The 16,270-nt window shown below is 40.8% G+C and overlaps 1 protein-coding gene across 1 annotated transcript; it reads right to left on the reverse strand.

The window, feature by feature from the left end:
* Positions 1 to 32: 32 nt before the first annotated feature.
* ankrd10b (ankyrin repeat domain 10b) lies at positions 33 to 12,463 on the reverse strand. Its single transcript, XM_068746234.1, has 6 exons — positions 12,158 to 12,463; positions 11,328 to 11,480; positions 10,420 to 10,511; positions 2,528 to 2,793; positions 2,206 to 2,313; positions 33 to 437 (listed from the first exon to the last, which is right to left on the reverse strand). Exons 1-6 carry the CDS (start codon positions 12,353 to 12,355, stop codon positions 205 to 207), a joined length of 1,050 nt encoding a protein of 349 aa, XP_068602335.1. The 5' UTR covers positions 12,356 to 12,463; the 3' UTR covers positions 33 to 204.
* Positions 12,464 to 16,270: the final 3,807 nt, after the last annotated feature.

Consider the following 16,270-nt stretch of genomic DNA (forward strand, 5'->3'; position numbering starts at 1 on the left):
TTTTTCAACACTTTTTATTATTTTGTTAGAGGTGAGTATTAGAGGCGAGTATAAACAGCATAAAAAAACTTACAGAAAACAATGGGCCTTTCTGTTCAAACACAAAATCATTTAAATGATTAACAGGAACAATCACTGACTTTAAGGTAAATTAACACACGATCAGGTTTATGTAAGATTCAGGCAAACCTAACCCTTTGCATTTTAGGATCCATGGTAAAGAAGCATGGTGCTGAAGAAGGCATTGTCGTAAAACTGTTCTGCTTTTACACACTTCTGGTGCTCCACCTGGCTGCCTGCCGTGCTGCTGCTGTCAGGTGAGTCGCCGTAAACGCATCGTCCCGGGAGGACTTCTGCCACTGGGCCACACCCAAGTGGACGCTGAAGTTGGTCGTGACCGTTCGAGGAAAAGTCCTCACGAAGTCTCTCACCTGCCGCTGGAAATGAGACAAACAGTCAAAGGAAATTCAGAATTAATTTGAAGACCATATTCCAGCTTCTCAATACATACGAGGTAAAACATTGAGAAGCAACTATTGGGCTATATTTTAACACTCATTGTTCGAATATTTGACCAACAAATTGCAAAACACTCATAAGATTGACCCAAAGCCTAGTTTTAAATAGAACACTCTGCACTCAGGTGTCACTCAGACTTACATTTACTGTATGACACACTGACCTAGTTTTCTCACCCCAGAGGTTCTTAAGCTGGTCGAGTCAAAAATATCTTCATAAAGTCATATCTGCATGCTATAAACCGAAAACCTGCACAAGGAGATACGACTGTTAAAAAAATATTACCGGTACTTACTTCAGTGACGGCGTGTTCTGTGATTGTGAAAATAGTTCTACTTCCCCCCCCCCCCCCAAAAAAAAATGTATAGGCCAGCAAAAATGGATGCATGAGAATACAGCAAGAAAACAAAAGTCCACCCACATGACATTTACGAAATGTATGAACATTTAATGATTTCACACAATCAAATACAAAGCTAAACCTGCTTAGCATGAGGCAATAGATATTCCAAACTGAATGACTATACGCCAATATTTTGTCATCTAAAAAAAAAAATACAAATACCATTGGCAACATAAACTAGAACCACAAAATGCAAAAACAATTTCCCTTACCCAATAATGCACATTAAATAACTGTTCATCTATTAGATAACGTAAGGCCCTTTTCAAATTCACGCAATCTTTCTTGAGCAGTACTTGTTAAACACCCAACTACCGTATCTAAACTTGAAAATCAGAGCGGATATTATTTAACATACAAGCCCTGCTTGTTGCCTAAAAAAAACACATTAAAACATCCATCACCATCGCTGAGATTCAAATAAACATGCCAAAATTAATGTAAAGGAAAACAAACATGCAAACAGCCCAACGGACTGTCTGGCTAAACATCAGCAAACCAAAAAAAAAAACGATCTATAAAGGGAGCTATTTATACCTTCAACGCTACATTCATGTTGAGGGACATGCTTTGGCATAAGCTCATTCTTAATGACAGCATCGGCTAATATGTACATTTTGAATATGAATAGCTTGTTCCAATAGAAAACCATCCGATCGGCACATAGATACTATTTTGTGTGTACTAATCAGTCATACCTCTTATTAGAATTGTAAAGGGAATGCCAATCAGTGTTATCGAGGCTGCAGAAGTGTGCAAAACAAAAAAAATCATACTTTTATTACATAGAAATTAGGATTAAACAATGATTATCTGTACATTTGTATTACAAAGAAAACTCGATAATTATACATCCAAGTATATTTAGTTACATGGAAAAAAAAAAGTAGAAAATAATGCGCACACACACACGCACCTATCAATTGAACAATCGCTTACCAACAAATCAAAACGATGTCTTCCTCTACATGTGATGCAATGCCAGACAAAAGCTTGGAAACCGTTTCCTGAAAGTTTACCCAAACTTTTGATCGGTACAATGAATTCAAAAAAGTAGCCAGATGACAGGAGCTACTGCACAAAAGGGAACCTCGGACACGCCCTCTACAGGTACGCGTAAGAGTTAGTGCAACGGCAAGGGGTCTGCATCGACGCCACGGTGATGACCTCCAGCTCTTTAGTTGCGGGGCTTGACCTGTCCTGGTCTTCACCCTGATCCATGGGCCCCTGCCCCTGAGGCGGTGTAACCCCATTCAGCCCATATGCAAAGGGTCCCGGCCCACCTGAGGTTAACGCGGCCGCCATCTCCATGTTCACGCTTTCCATCTGGGCCTCTGCAGCATCATTCTGTGGCCCATAACTGTTCAGCAATACTGGCTGCATGACCAGACCTAACAGAGACAGAACATTTCCATCGGACTTCATTGTTAAAGTCAAAGGTCACAGAAACACCGGGCCGCGACTGAATGAACATTTCTACCAACTTCTAAAATTTAAAGATGTTATCCTTTAGATTTCTTTTCATAAACTATGTTTCTGCAATCGAGGCGCACTCTCCTGCAGCGTTTTCACTGAGGAACATTCATCCCAGCAGAGACCACTCACCATTGGGTCTAGCCTTCTTCACCGGGTTCGCCTCCATGCCATCGAACGACCGCTTTCTGTTGGGTACGCCATTCAAAGAGCTGCGCCCCTGAATAGCGGGCTGAGTGTTGCCCCCATTCTGGGCCACGGCATTCAGAACAAGCCCGTTATGGGACTGAGCCATGTTTTGCTGGAAGTTCTGGGCATTGGACAGAACCTCAGCACACTCCTGGAACCCCTGGGCACGGGCCAGGTCAGCAGCGGTCAGCCCACTGGCATTCCTCATGCTGCACAATGAGAAGGAGGAGTGTTAGAGACGCGGACTGTACGCCCGAGTCACACAAATAAACACAAGCACACACAGACACGCATTAAGTATTCACAGGCACAGACAGAGCTAAGGAATAAACTGCGCTGCTCTACCCTCTCACATCCTCTTCTTCATCATCACGAGATGACGACTGATCCTTTTGGATCACTTCCTTCTTCATTCAACTTAAATCTTGATGGTTTTCCAAATATTAGAGAAGAATTGCTGCTGCAAAAGGACATGATTAAGCCAATGGAAAGTATGCGAGCTTGCTTTCGTAAGAACTTGGAATGATGATTTAGACGTTCCTATCCGAGATCCACTGCATCCAGAGGAGAAATTCCACAAAGCTTCGTCTTCAAGGCAAGAAAAAAAGAAACGCAAGATCAAGGACTCTGCAAAGGTTGCTTTCTTCTCACAAGTCCAAGTGTGACATCGTTCAAACATTTGAGCAAAGACAGATTCCAGCCAGTGATAGTCTTGTCCCGACAAAGAGGACTCCCTCAGCGTAGGACTGTAGATGTTGGATGTCTGGTCAAGTGTGAAATAGAATGCTGTAGAATTCCAAGACAAATTCAAGATCCAGAAGATGAGAGGAAGGCGGGACGTCACAGTTGGATCTTCACGGGACACTCCGGATTTAGCGATTACAAAGAAGAACAAAATGAGAACTGTGATGTTTCAAGCATTGGAAACCCAGATGTCTTCATCCTCTTTCAAGACGGGTGAGCATGAGAATGAGAAACAAGAACGGGATCGTATAAGTCAAAGATCAATAGTTCCTGCACGACATACAGTTGTGTTAATCATATCCAGTTGCAGCAGAAAATAATGTAATTTTCAGAACTCAATAATGAATGAGCAAACGGCAGTTTAACACATTTTAAATTTGACGTATGGAAGCCATTTCACTGGAGAGTACGAATATTTATATAATTACTGAAGTCTGTGCAAATTAAAAATGAACTCTTAACTGCAGACCGCTGCAAACGAACTGCCAGATTAAAAACAGGTTCTTCCTGTTTGATCAGTTCACACCAGCAGGTTCCTCCAGCTGATGCGGAATGACCACACAGAAAGAATTACCGGTACGTACCTGCCGGTCTGCCTCGGCGGCCGGCCCTCGCAGCACAAGCGTGAAGATTCCTCTCTTGCTAATTTACCGTTTACAACACAATGCTGCCGATGTTCTGAATCTAAAGTTCTCTGAGCAAACAGCCAAATCAAAGTCTGGCATGCGATTAAAGTAAAAGAAAAAACACCATCTACACACTATATTATATTTAACACACCAGAAAGCGAATACTTTGTGGTTGCTTTAGGGACTGCGTGATCAATCTGTTATTGTCTTCTACGGTAGTTTAATTATTTACTGTTAAATCCAAGTGACACTGACTTCCACACAACGAGGCAATCTTTATCAGTCGCTGTTTGTTCACTCATTATATAAAGACATTTCTCCCTGCAATTTATCTCAGTTATTCAAAACAATAAACATTTCAAGAACAAATGCATATGTAAAACATTTTTATAAAGAATTTAAGTCACACAATAACGTTTTGCACATTACCCATCCCGTTCAAAATTAGCGCTTCCAAATGAATAGTCCATGTGATCGTTTGCCAATTGAAACACATTTTGGCTGAAGGTAGATGAACTGGTCTCACTTTAAGGAATAACAATTCTACTACTTAAAATGTTACTAGCAACAATCAAATCAGTTAAAAGCTAAAAACTGTCTGAAAAGACAAAATGAGCAAATCAGTGTCGACTACAGATTAGATCCAAATTAATTTACGCATATGTTTGCAAATTTATTTTATCATTTAAAACTAAATTAGTTACAGTCAAACACTCAACTAGTTGTCCAGGGGACTAGTTATTCAGCCTCAAGTCTCTGGAGCCATGTTTGCAAATTTCAGCAAACCTTCTAAAGTCACTACATTGTTTTCTAATATTTAAAAACAAGTAAATACATTCAGTCAAGAATTAATCAAACTACCGGTAAACGCTCTACAATTGCTGCAAACTCCCTTTCCTTTTAGAGAGCATCTCATTTTTAATCGACAGAACTGTTGACCGTCACAGATTTTTCTTCTTCCCCTCAACCCCAGCCTGTTTTACGGGTCGTCTTAAAACACAAGCTAGATGATGAAATAGGACAAAGTCCTTAACTTCACTAAAATGTCTCGACAAATTCTTCAGCTCTCTCGCTGGAATTTATTTATCTATTCCTCCCCATTGGTTTATTATTCTTCCCCTCCCAATTGTAAAGGTGATGATCAGTTGACAGTATCCTATGAATAGTATTCCTTTAATGAGACCCGTCATCTACGAGCATTGATCCAAAAAGATGGAGAACCCAATGCAGCTGACAAAGTCAGCTTCGATAGGAAACTTGAAAAGGAAGCGTTAATTCTGTTAATGCCTGGTATGCTTTGCTTTTCCGACCTAAGCACACAATATGCATCTTTTCTATCGTCTAACCTTCCTGCAGCCTATCGTCATGCTACATGGTGATACGGGACTCACGTGATTAAACCTGTCCATATAAACGGGTTCCTATGGTTAGTTCACACAGTCAAAAACAAATACTAAAATCAAAAAGACTAGATACAGGAACAATTCTGGATAATAAGCAAAGCATGCAGGTTTAAAACTTTAGTCTTGATTCATAAAAACCTAGCATTAAAACCAATCACCGCAAGAAATACCTCAACAGTTTGCCAGTGTGTAGATAGGAAGCGATAGTGAGAACACTCAATGCCACAACACTGCGGCTATCCCAGGGAACGGGGCAGACTCAGCAGTGTCTATTCTCCCCCTTTCTAGGATTACTTGAAAGAACCAAGTCATTTCCAATTCAATGGCTGCAAAACATTAAGATGTACGGTGCTGCTTCTGTTAACAGTGTAGAAAACTTATTTTGTAACTTATTGTCACTTTCATACAGGAAAAGGTGACAGAACAGGCTGTGATATCTCATAGGGTTAATACTGTGACATACAAAATGAAACATTTGTGTAGAGAATAAAATCTTTTACACAGAGATATGACAGTGAAGAACCATTTCAACAGAATGAGTGTTAGCATTACAGTTACATGATGCTATGCTACTCTCTCTCAGCTCCTCTAATCTACTGTCGCCCCTGGCAGCCTCCGAACAGCCCTAGCCTGCTGCTAGCTTGATAATGATCTCCTCAACATTCTGAGGCTCATGACAAATGACACAAAAACACCTTTAATGAGGAGTTTCTACGGCGAGATCAATATTTTAATGTAAGATTGCTTTAAACTTTCTACATTGTATTTTGGTAAGAGGTATTTTGTTACGCTAGTATTGCATAGAGGGCAATAAAGAGAAGTGGACAAACAAGACAAGCGCCTTGCAGAACTAACAGCATTCCGATGTACAGTCCACTTCCAGGGAAAGGCTCTTCCTGCTTTGTAATGGGATGCGACATGCACCAGATGTCTCTCCTTGGTTATTCAATAGGTTTTAATCCCTTTCTCTGGACTGTGGCTCTGTGAATCAAGCAGATGTAGTTTTGTTTGTGAATGTTTAAACATAAATCAAGACCAGAACGAAGAGGCCAACACTGGCAAAAGAAGAGCTGGAAAGTAACAGCTGCAGACGGCACCGTTGAAGGACAGCGAGCCGTCACTTCCCGTCACGCAGGCGTGCGCCAGCAGGCCAGGCGTAGTCTTGGAGGAGCGTTCAAGAACAGAAGGCGTGAAGTGACACGAGGTGATTCAAAGTATTTGATCGGGAATCAAGAATATCCACAGAGGAACTCAAGACGAGTAACTTGCATGGACGTTTCCAGAGAGACGGAAGCGTCTTCATCACCAACAGGATGCGGCAACTCCTATTTCTATAAATGTAGAAGCTTTTGATTTTAATCGATTATTGATGGTTTGGAAAGTTTCAACAAAATAAATTGTATCTGTTTATATTTAAAACGATAAATTGGAACACTTCAAGCTTATTTTCTGGATTCGGACACAAAGCGTGTTTGTAGATTTTGTCACTGAGCCATCATTACCCGCGGAGATGGAGACTTTGCTGCAGGGAGCCTCGTTTTCTTTGCATCTCGTTCTTATAATGCAACCGGTTTGACTGTCCATTTGGTTGTGGACAGCAGTGGAGTGACATTTCTTTGATGCGGGGCAAACGAGAGCTTCGCGTTGCCCTCAAAGCTAAAAGAAAGCACCCGTCAGCGACGAAGGCATCGTGCATCTGCATTTAGAGATATCAAGTCCACTGTCGGAGTTGGACATGACGAAGAAACAGAACTGTAAATGATTCCCAGAAGCCAGTGGTGTGAGAATTGTTTGAAAGCGAGGAAAATCAAGACGTTCAAGCCGCTGCCAGCGAGCATTAACCGGGAAGGTTTGCCTCGGGCAATGTCAAAATCAGAACTCCACAAAGAAGACCAGTCGCACGGCGTCTGGGAGTCTGTTTCAGAGAAGCACATGGGGCGTCTGTTTCAGAGAAGCACATGGGGCGACTCTTATTTTGTCTCCATGTTTTAACAGCTTGTTGTCAACTAATGGGTGAATATTTAACTGCGTGGCTTCAGTGAGGGTTATTTTACTTAATATTTTTAAATGTAGATCGTCTTTTTAAAAGGAGAATTTGATTGAGAATTTCAGGCGATTAAAGTGAAATTTAAATGTTAAATAAAACCAGAAATCAAATACAATCTTGAATTTGTGGCAACAGCAATCTGCGCACAAAATTTGCACACTAGTTTTGCAGCGCCGTTTGTCACATAATACATCAAACATGCTATAAAAAAAGTGTATCACTCTTTTGTTTTATGAGTACATATTTTTATAATTTAGCGAGAGCTTTTTAGGGCATTAAGTAATTATAATTTTTTGCGAGACAGTTAACAAAATAGTTAACAGTCTGTAAAAATTAGAACTTTAATTTGTAAATTTGTAAGTTAATCTAATTTGTAAGTTGTAAAGTTATTGTGTCATGAGCCTCATTATCTCCTACCGTCCCCTAGTTTCCCTACACGTTGGGTCCCACTACATTTCTGGGTCATAAGTAAAAAAAAATAAACAATGATAATAATAATTGTAATACAAATAAGAACGGTAACTTTAATAAACTAAACTAACGCCAAATTTCTGTCATCTGCAGGGGAAAACATAAAATAACATCATTTACATCAGAATCATCATGGATAAACAAATGCACATTAAATAACCTCAACAAGAATTGAAGCATTTGTTAAACATGTCTGCGTGGATTTAACGCGTTGAAATGGCCAAAACAACCAGGGGTTTCAATTGATCTGGAAAATGGATGAAGACTATCAAGCCAATCGCCTTCTTTGTTTGGCCATTAAAAAATAAAAGATGCATCTCAGCTGCCAGAATCCACTACCCTGAATAAAAACACAAACAATGATGCAACAATTTCAGATATATTTTGCTAAACGCCAATTCCAATAGAATTAAAATGGAAGTGCCAATAAATACATTACAATTATAATACTGTATTATGATTTAGTAAGTAGAATAGAAGTAAGCTGAATAAAAAGAAACTGTATGTCACTCTGGAATCTTACAATCATTTGCTCATAAAGATATTCTGTATGTAAAATACCACAAATCTGATCACAGATTAAACAGAAACTCCCTGATTGCTTTGGGTCTCTGGAAATCAGCTGAATTAGAAAAAGGCATTCAGTTTGTTGCAAAAAATGAAATTGCATGTAAAATGACTAAGATGACAGAGGTAAATGACAAATGTATAAATGTAATAGGTGGATATTAATAACTCAACACGTGATGTTAGCGTTTAACAATGTTATTCATGGTCCAACTGTTGCATGCACTTGTTATCCAAGTTGGACAAACAAATCAACTGACTCATAAATTGCTGTATGATAAAATGTGAGCACCAGGACGGTCAATAAGTAAAAATCGTGCGCTCTATTTTCTGAACTGACTCACTTACACAAGACCTTCAGGAAATAATAGTCAGTTATCCAAGGCCAAATTTGAGTAGTTATTCAAAAAGATGATTCCTCTAAAGGAAGGACTCGGACCTTATTGTAAGAGACAGAAAATGGGTTGTGTCTCTTACGCCTTTGTTCATGCCTCAGATGCTCCAGCAATAACGGAACGGAACTATAAATAGATACAAACGCAGCTGCCAGGAACAAATAGGCAGGGACACGCATTTCTTAAATAGTCTTGTCATTATCCTTGTTCTCAACCAATGACAGCAATAGAAATGTTGTTAAAAATAGGTGGCCTGAGCATGCAAGTTCATCTGCACTCGCCTCAAGGTTTAAGTGTATGCAACGAACTTTGGATGACCTATGCATTTTCATTTCATGCAACAAAAACATAGCCTCATACAGACAGTAAAACAGCTTCAGAAGGAAGAGGCGATGTGCATTTGGTCATCTGGTAAAACTGTGAATGTAGACACTAACAAATACAAATGTTAATAAAGAAAACCACACTTTAAGATCATGCAATATGGCCTAGTAGACTAAGAACAGTTTAAAAACTTTTACATTAGGTTGCCCTCGTGTATGTGGAATCACAATCCAGATAGTTCATATTAAAACACTTCATTCTCTTCTTTTATTACAATGCAGCTCTTCCACAAATTACAAGGGGAACAAACTTGTCTGATGGAGGTTTATTAAACATACTAATAAAATCTTTGAGCCCAAAAGGTCTTACATTTAATTTTTGCAGACAGAATACACACAGAGGGCAACTTAATGTGAATTGTTGCAATGAAAAACAACAATTTCAAAGATTATCAAAGTGGCACATTTTCAAGGGAGCAACACCAATTCAAACAATTATTAATGACGGACCTCAAACTTCTGCAGTTTCCTCCATGTTGTACCAAAAACAGCCGTCCTGCACATTGAGCCAACCATTTCCTGGTGGAACGTCTTAATTCTACGCAACATTCATGCCAATAGGAGCTCATAAAATAGTTCAACACCAAACACCATGAACCAATGGTGTAAAATCCTAATTTGGTTCTCCACTCATTGCAAAATAAACCAAAACAATAGAGCGTTACTAATGAGCGCCAGCGAAACATTAAATGGTGAATGAAATTCCAACTACCGGTAATTCAAAAGAACTGTGGCAAACCCAAATAATTGCTAGCAGGTAATTATGTGGTTTAAAAAGCAAACATTCACCAGTCGAACGAGAACCGCTTTAATGCATAAGACTATACTTTCTGCTTTCAGCTCGATCTGCTTGAAAGTTGTGCTCTAAATTAAATATAAATGTTATCTGTAACATACAGCCTGTGGAGATTGTGAGTTTGTTTAACCAAAGGATCTTCTTTTAATAAATCTTCATTGAGTGATGAAGGAAAGTCATAATTGTTCCAAGTTAATTTACAGTCGTTGGCAAATGATTTATTCTTCAATCTAATATTTAAACACCTTTACTTTGATTTTGGCATGACAGAAAATACATTTTCATTTCACCTGTGCGCTGCTGTAATGTTTTTGGTGGTGATCCCTTGCAAACGTGCCAACTGAAATGTTGAACAGTACAGAGGAGTAGAACTAAAGATAGATCTGACCACAGGACTTACTCAGCCTTTGCTCCCTGAATCAAGAGAGCGTTGATACACTCCAGACTGCCCGCGCGAGCAGCCTTGTGGATGGGCGTCTCGCCCACATAGTCCTGAGGGATGACAAACGTTTGCGGTTACACACAGAACAGTTCAGGAGACAACCGAGTGCAGATGTGTGTGAATGGTTTACATTTCCCTCAAATATGCCCTCACTAATCAGGGCCGATAACAGAGTACAGCTCTGCAGGACACACCCTGAACCTTTCACCCAGACTTCACCACACACACACACACACACATTTACAGCTACACATTAGTAGTAGATGGAAGAAGACGCAGTAAACGACTGCTACTAACCACAAGATAATCCGGGCTGTGATTCAGCACTAAAGCTAGCAGAATGCCATGAAAGGTCTTAAATGTCCCCTGATTATTCCACCACACACTGAGCAAATCCAAAACCAAGCTTTTGAAATTCATGTCATAACATGACAAGACAAGACATTCTGTCATCACGGCCTACAAATCTGATCTCTCCCAGACGTGCAGCAGAGCGTAAAACTATAGCCGCAGAGCATGGAAATGCACGAGGAGGAAAGAACTTGTTAAGTCGTGCGAGACAAAATGTAATCTCAGAAAGTGTCGTAGAAATCACGTCCCTGGATTCACTTAGTCTGCAGCAACTACTTAGTGAGGGACCAGACTTATCCTCATTGATCGGATCAGCCTGAGCCAAAACCTCTCACGCCGCTCTCCTCTTTCCACTCGTGCATGTGCACCACCTCTTTCTCGTAGACGTTCATCCGTGCGCGTCTTCAGAGGATATTCTTACGTGGGGAAACTACCGTAAACATATTCAGCAACTTCAGTTATTTCTAAATCAACTAATTGGGACCATTAAATGTCGTGCGTGTGCGTCGTCGTACCTGTCTGTTAATATCTGCACCAGCTTGGAGTAGCCACAACAAGCACTCGGGGTGGCCCCCAAACGCAGCAATGTGGGTGGGCGTCTGAGCGAACCTGGAAGTCATCGCGTTCACACCGCAGCCCACCTGGATCAGACGCGTCACACAGTCCAACTGGGAAAACAAGGACAAAGCACAAAACCTCAGATGTGGGACAGCACTGACCTTGGGAGGGAAAAATAACAACGACTGTAGAACAGTAGCCAAGTAGTTAAAAAAATAAAAGGGCGGGAGCAACAAGTGTTTTAAAGGTAATTAAATATTCATATTTTACTATTGGCAAAAAAAAAAAAAAAAAAAGTGTCACACGTACAATAGAGGTGATTGATACCAGGGAGGTTTCTCCAATAAGACTAAATGAGGAAGTGAATTTATCTGATATTCACCAATCATTACAACGATTCAGTGGTGACGTATCACCTGGTTATAGAGTTATAGAACGTCACGACCGCCTTCGGTAGCTGTTAGCTAAATTGCGCTTCTCTTCGGGAGACTCGTAAATAAAGTTAAAATGACATTATAAGCGCCTGACGTCACCTGAGGTTTGTGGGTTCCATAGCCCTGATGTACGGTTCCGTAATACGTGACGTCAACAACAAAATGAATGGTTAGCATGAGGACAACAACAACGTGACGTCACAGGCCTCCTGCTAACAGCTAGCGAGGCGAACATCAGGAAATGGCCGAAGACGAGGCTCGCGCGCGCGGGGGGAGCTCTTAACGCTCGTTGAGATTTCAAAAATGCACATTTGAAGAAACTCGGCTCGTCAAACGACAAGCCAACGCGCTACCTTTCCGAAATGAGCCCCCCAGTGTACGGGCGTCCAGCCGTAGAAGGTGTCCTCCACCGCGAGGTCAGCCGGGCTCGCGGTGGTCTGAAGGAGGGCGCACAGGGCACCGACGTCTCCATCCCTGCACGCCCGGTGCAGCGGGAAGCGGCTCTTTAAGACCTCCTCGCTCGAAAATCCGGACTCTGCACCCACTGACATTGTGGCGAAATTGAGCAAATCGATGAGCAATAAGTCCAAACAGAAATAAAAACCCTGCTGATTTAATCGGTGTGTCCGTGCATTCGAACACACCACCCGGTTCGTGCGTTTCTCTTTCTGCCTGACGACACAAAGCAGACGAGGCGGATCAAGCGCCGAGGTGAAACCTGAGAAACGGCGGGAAGGCTGCAAAACACGGACTGGATCACTTTCCGGATGTTACATTAGGGATCCTACTGTGGCGAAGGCATGGCCCGCCCTACTCTTGCTCTGATTGGGTACTAACTATTGCCATTGTCGATTTGGTTGGTTAAGGTTTGCTGTAATTGTGGGCACGACAACAGATTAAACCAATCAGTGACACAAGCAGGGCACGGAACGGCGTCGCCATAGTAACATCTGGAAATTTACTTCCGGACTTTTGTTTTTCTTCTTTGAGGTTTAACAATTCCTTTAATTTCCTTGAATAATCCCATATGGAAATTAAAGTATTTAAAGTATTTGATTCTGATAACAATATTTCACATGTGTTGCAGTACTTCTACCTCCTGGAGGCAGGTTGCGTGTTAATCCAGAAAATTAATCGTGTTTGCGTGACATGTTTACCTGGCAAATTCCAAAGCACATTTTAATAAAGATGACAGGATACTAACTATGCTATATATTCTGATAATTAAAATCCATTCTAGCCTGTTACCTTTTTATGAAGACAAGAAAACCAGTCATTTCAGTCCACCAAAACCATAAAAAAAGAAAGACATGATTTAAACTTTGACCTAACAATACCAAACACTTTTTTTTCATGGTGAGAAACATTGTTCCATGCAGTGCTGCTGTAAAGTCTGTTCTTGAGCTCTACTGGTTTCCAGTGTAATATATTGCAAGACTTGCGATGATGAACTGGCAGCATGTCCAGGGTGTAATTCTGCAACTTGCCAAATGTCTGCAGGGAGAGGCTTCGGTTTACTAATTAAAAATGTAAAGTATTTTAAAATAATGTAGCATGCCCATGTGCACATTGACACCAGGGTAGAATACTTCTCTGTCGTCACAACCAAGCGCAGAAACATGGTGGGAACAGAGAGAACTGTTAACTTAACATTCTGAAACTTTGGAAGATATAATTTTATTGGCCTTACTGACAAACGTGACTTTAAACAAGGATTGTGGATTTTGTTAATGATCATTATAATAAAATCACTAATACAGCATTGAGCGTTTTGAGGCAACTAATTTATTTATAGCTTCCCTAGAGCCTGACATTTGGACTTCCCATGATTACTACTATTCTCAGATTAGATATATTGTGAGATATACCTTGCTACCACTAGAGGGAGACATTGACCAGGGTCACTTATACTGCAGGTCCTAGTCGCAATTTCCAGCCTGAATCATAACTAATTCTGGTTAAATCCTTTCAATATAATTTAAATTAAGACCTGAATGAGATTTGAACCGAAAGTAGAAAGTTCTGGTAATAATATATTTCATTGTGCATTTATTTATTTATTTATTAAAAAGGATCCCCATTAGCTGATACAGTGGGGTCCTGGAGTGTTATTATTAGTTGGTTAAAGGACAATTAACAAATGTTATTATAATGATGGTGAAGAAGATCATCATCATTATTTTTAGTTTAGCAGTATTTTCCCGTCGTCTATTTCATTTCAGAGCAAACCGTACACATAATTTTTATATCTAAACAAATATATCCTTTAGGTACTTTGGGGGGTATCTATTCCAGCACATCCAGGGCTAGTTCCAGAGCTGTTGTGTGTGAGAAAGTCTTTGGAATGAGGAGAATGTTAATGATCCTCAATGACGTGCGTCATTCTGATAGCCAGGCGATGACGTCATCACCCTCTTCATTGGTCAGAAATGACACATGATCCAGGAGAAACATAATTACTGTGCTGTAATGTTTCCCAGTTAACCCCCTTCACCTCTCGTCCACAGGTAACATCCAGATCAGTGTTAATAGTTCAGGGCATTCATTATACGATAACAAAACAGAACGCAGGGATGTGAAGGGCCTGGGCTATTCATGCAGCGTGCGGCCCTCCCCTTTACACTGTAGTACTGATTAAAAACGAGGCCCTGTCAGTAAGAATAAAACATGATGCAACATGACCAGCAACAGTTCAGATGCAGTGCGTGTTACATTAGTGTTACATTAATGCAGCCTTAACTAGCCTCAAGCATAGCCGAGGAGGCCCTGCACAGGTCTGGTAAGCCCACTGCTTTTGAACTCCACACCCCAGATTTCTTTTTATTTTATTTTTTTTACAACTTGAGAGTATTTATCCTCTCTACAAAGTTTCCTCAATTAATTATATTGCTTTAAAATCTTTTTTTATTCTGAGCTTGTATAGATCAAGTTTACGAAACACGTAAAATGCAAAGGCATGCATTCGTGTTTGGTGTACAGTGTTGTAAATCTGTTCCTATGACAGTTTCATCGTTTACGTACCAGATAAATAAAAAGGGTTTGTATCGCCCTGCAGCCATGAATAGGACGAGCAGAGAACAGATTAGCTGAGCGGATGGATGCCATGTTTATTCATCAGAATGCAGCTGAACCGGATCAATGTTGTTTCATGTTCAGCCATTGATTGAGTGGCCCTTCCTGCTTTACAACCAAACCTGCCATTTACCTGCCTACATTATGGATTATTCCAGAATACAAGGGAGTCTGTATTGGTATGTTCCGCATACTAATCATCTTATAGTAGTGCAGAATTGATCAGTTAGCGAAATGTTTCATACTAATGAGATGACGCTGATAATGTGTGTGATGTGAGATGAAATTGCAAAATGACATACAGTATACAAATAATTACATATACAAATACCTTAGCAAATACATTTACTACAGAGCTTTCAGAAGGGTAACGTGTCGTGTTACACGGGGCGTTTGTAGGTAAAATAGTATTTCAGAGATTGGCATAAGCAGACGTGAAAGAGGAATCATTTTCTGGCTGAATCACTTTGAATCACCGTTCTGTCAAATCATTCCTATGATCTTTCTGTCTCTTCGTGCGTCACTCCAAAGAGAATTTATGGATCCGATGCCAGTTCCAGTGTCTCATTCTCCATCCCTGACCTTGATTACACATTTACGCAGGAATGTTGGCTGACAGCTTATCAAGCTGGTTCAATATCCCATTGAATACTATCCCTTTACTCAGAAAGTCTGAGCAGAAATAGTCTTCAAGCCCAATCAATACTGATCAACCTGCCTCGGCTCACACGCAATGGCATTAGAATAGATTCCCATATGTGAGTAGTGAAGGGTCAGAGTCGCCGTGTCTTCCTGCCACCACAGGAGATGAATCCCGTTTCCGAAGAGTCTCGCCTTTCTTCCCCGGCGTTGCCCACATTTGAAGATTTGTTGGCTGACATCATAGAAACGAACGCGGCGCTGAGTCAGCTCCACGCAGGCGGAAGAGAAATGACGCAATGGCATCACTTTGGTAAACAGAAACGGGTTTAGCGGGTCATTGACGTGAGCGTTAGACATGAGTGAGATCATTTAACGAAACCTTTTATGCACGCGCACACACACACACGCACACACACACACACACACACACACACACACACACACACACACGAGACACTGGGATCTGCCTCTCCCAATCTAAGAGTAAATCATGGTGGACACAAGGCAACAGCACGTTACCGGAATCCTCGCTGTGCTTCAGCGCGTTGAACAAAACTCAGGCTTTTAGAGTGAAACTCAATAGTGTTGATAAAAAGACTGACTTTTGTTTGCAGCTGTTTTAAAGCGTTTGAAGTTGGCCGCCGACACGTAGGTCAGTCATTCTCTTTCCTTTTAGAAATACCTCCACACCCATCCCATAATGTGAGATTGCCATTCATCGCTCGTTCAGGGAAAGTGAGATTTCCCCTCCT

The sequence above is a fragment of the Brachionichthys hirsutus genome, chromosome 12, assembly GCF_040956055.1.
Source record: "Brachionichthys hirsutus isolate HB-005 chromosome 12, CSIRO-AGI_Bhir_v1, whole genome shotgun sequence".
In the NCBI taxonomy this organism is placed as follows: Eukaryota; Metazoa; Chordata; class Actinopteri; order Lophiiformes; family Brachionichthyidae; genus Brachionichthys; species Brachionichthys hirsutus.

Coding starts and splice junctions, on each gene's coding strand:
- ankrd10b (XM_068746234.1), bottom strand. CDS start 12,355: ATGTCAGTGGGTGCAGAGTCCGGATTTTCGAGCGAGGAGGTCTTAAAG. Junction 10,512..11,327: donor GTGCAGATATTAACAGACAG/GTACGACGACGC, acceptor GTCATCCCTCAG/GACTATGTGGGCGAGACGCC. Junction 2,794..10,419: donor ATTCAGGGAGCAAAGGCTGA/GTAAGTCCTGTG, acceptor CTCATTGTGCAG/CATGAGGAATGCCAGTGGGC.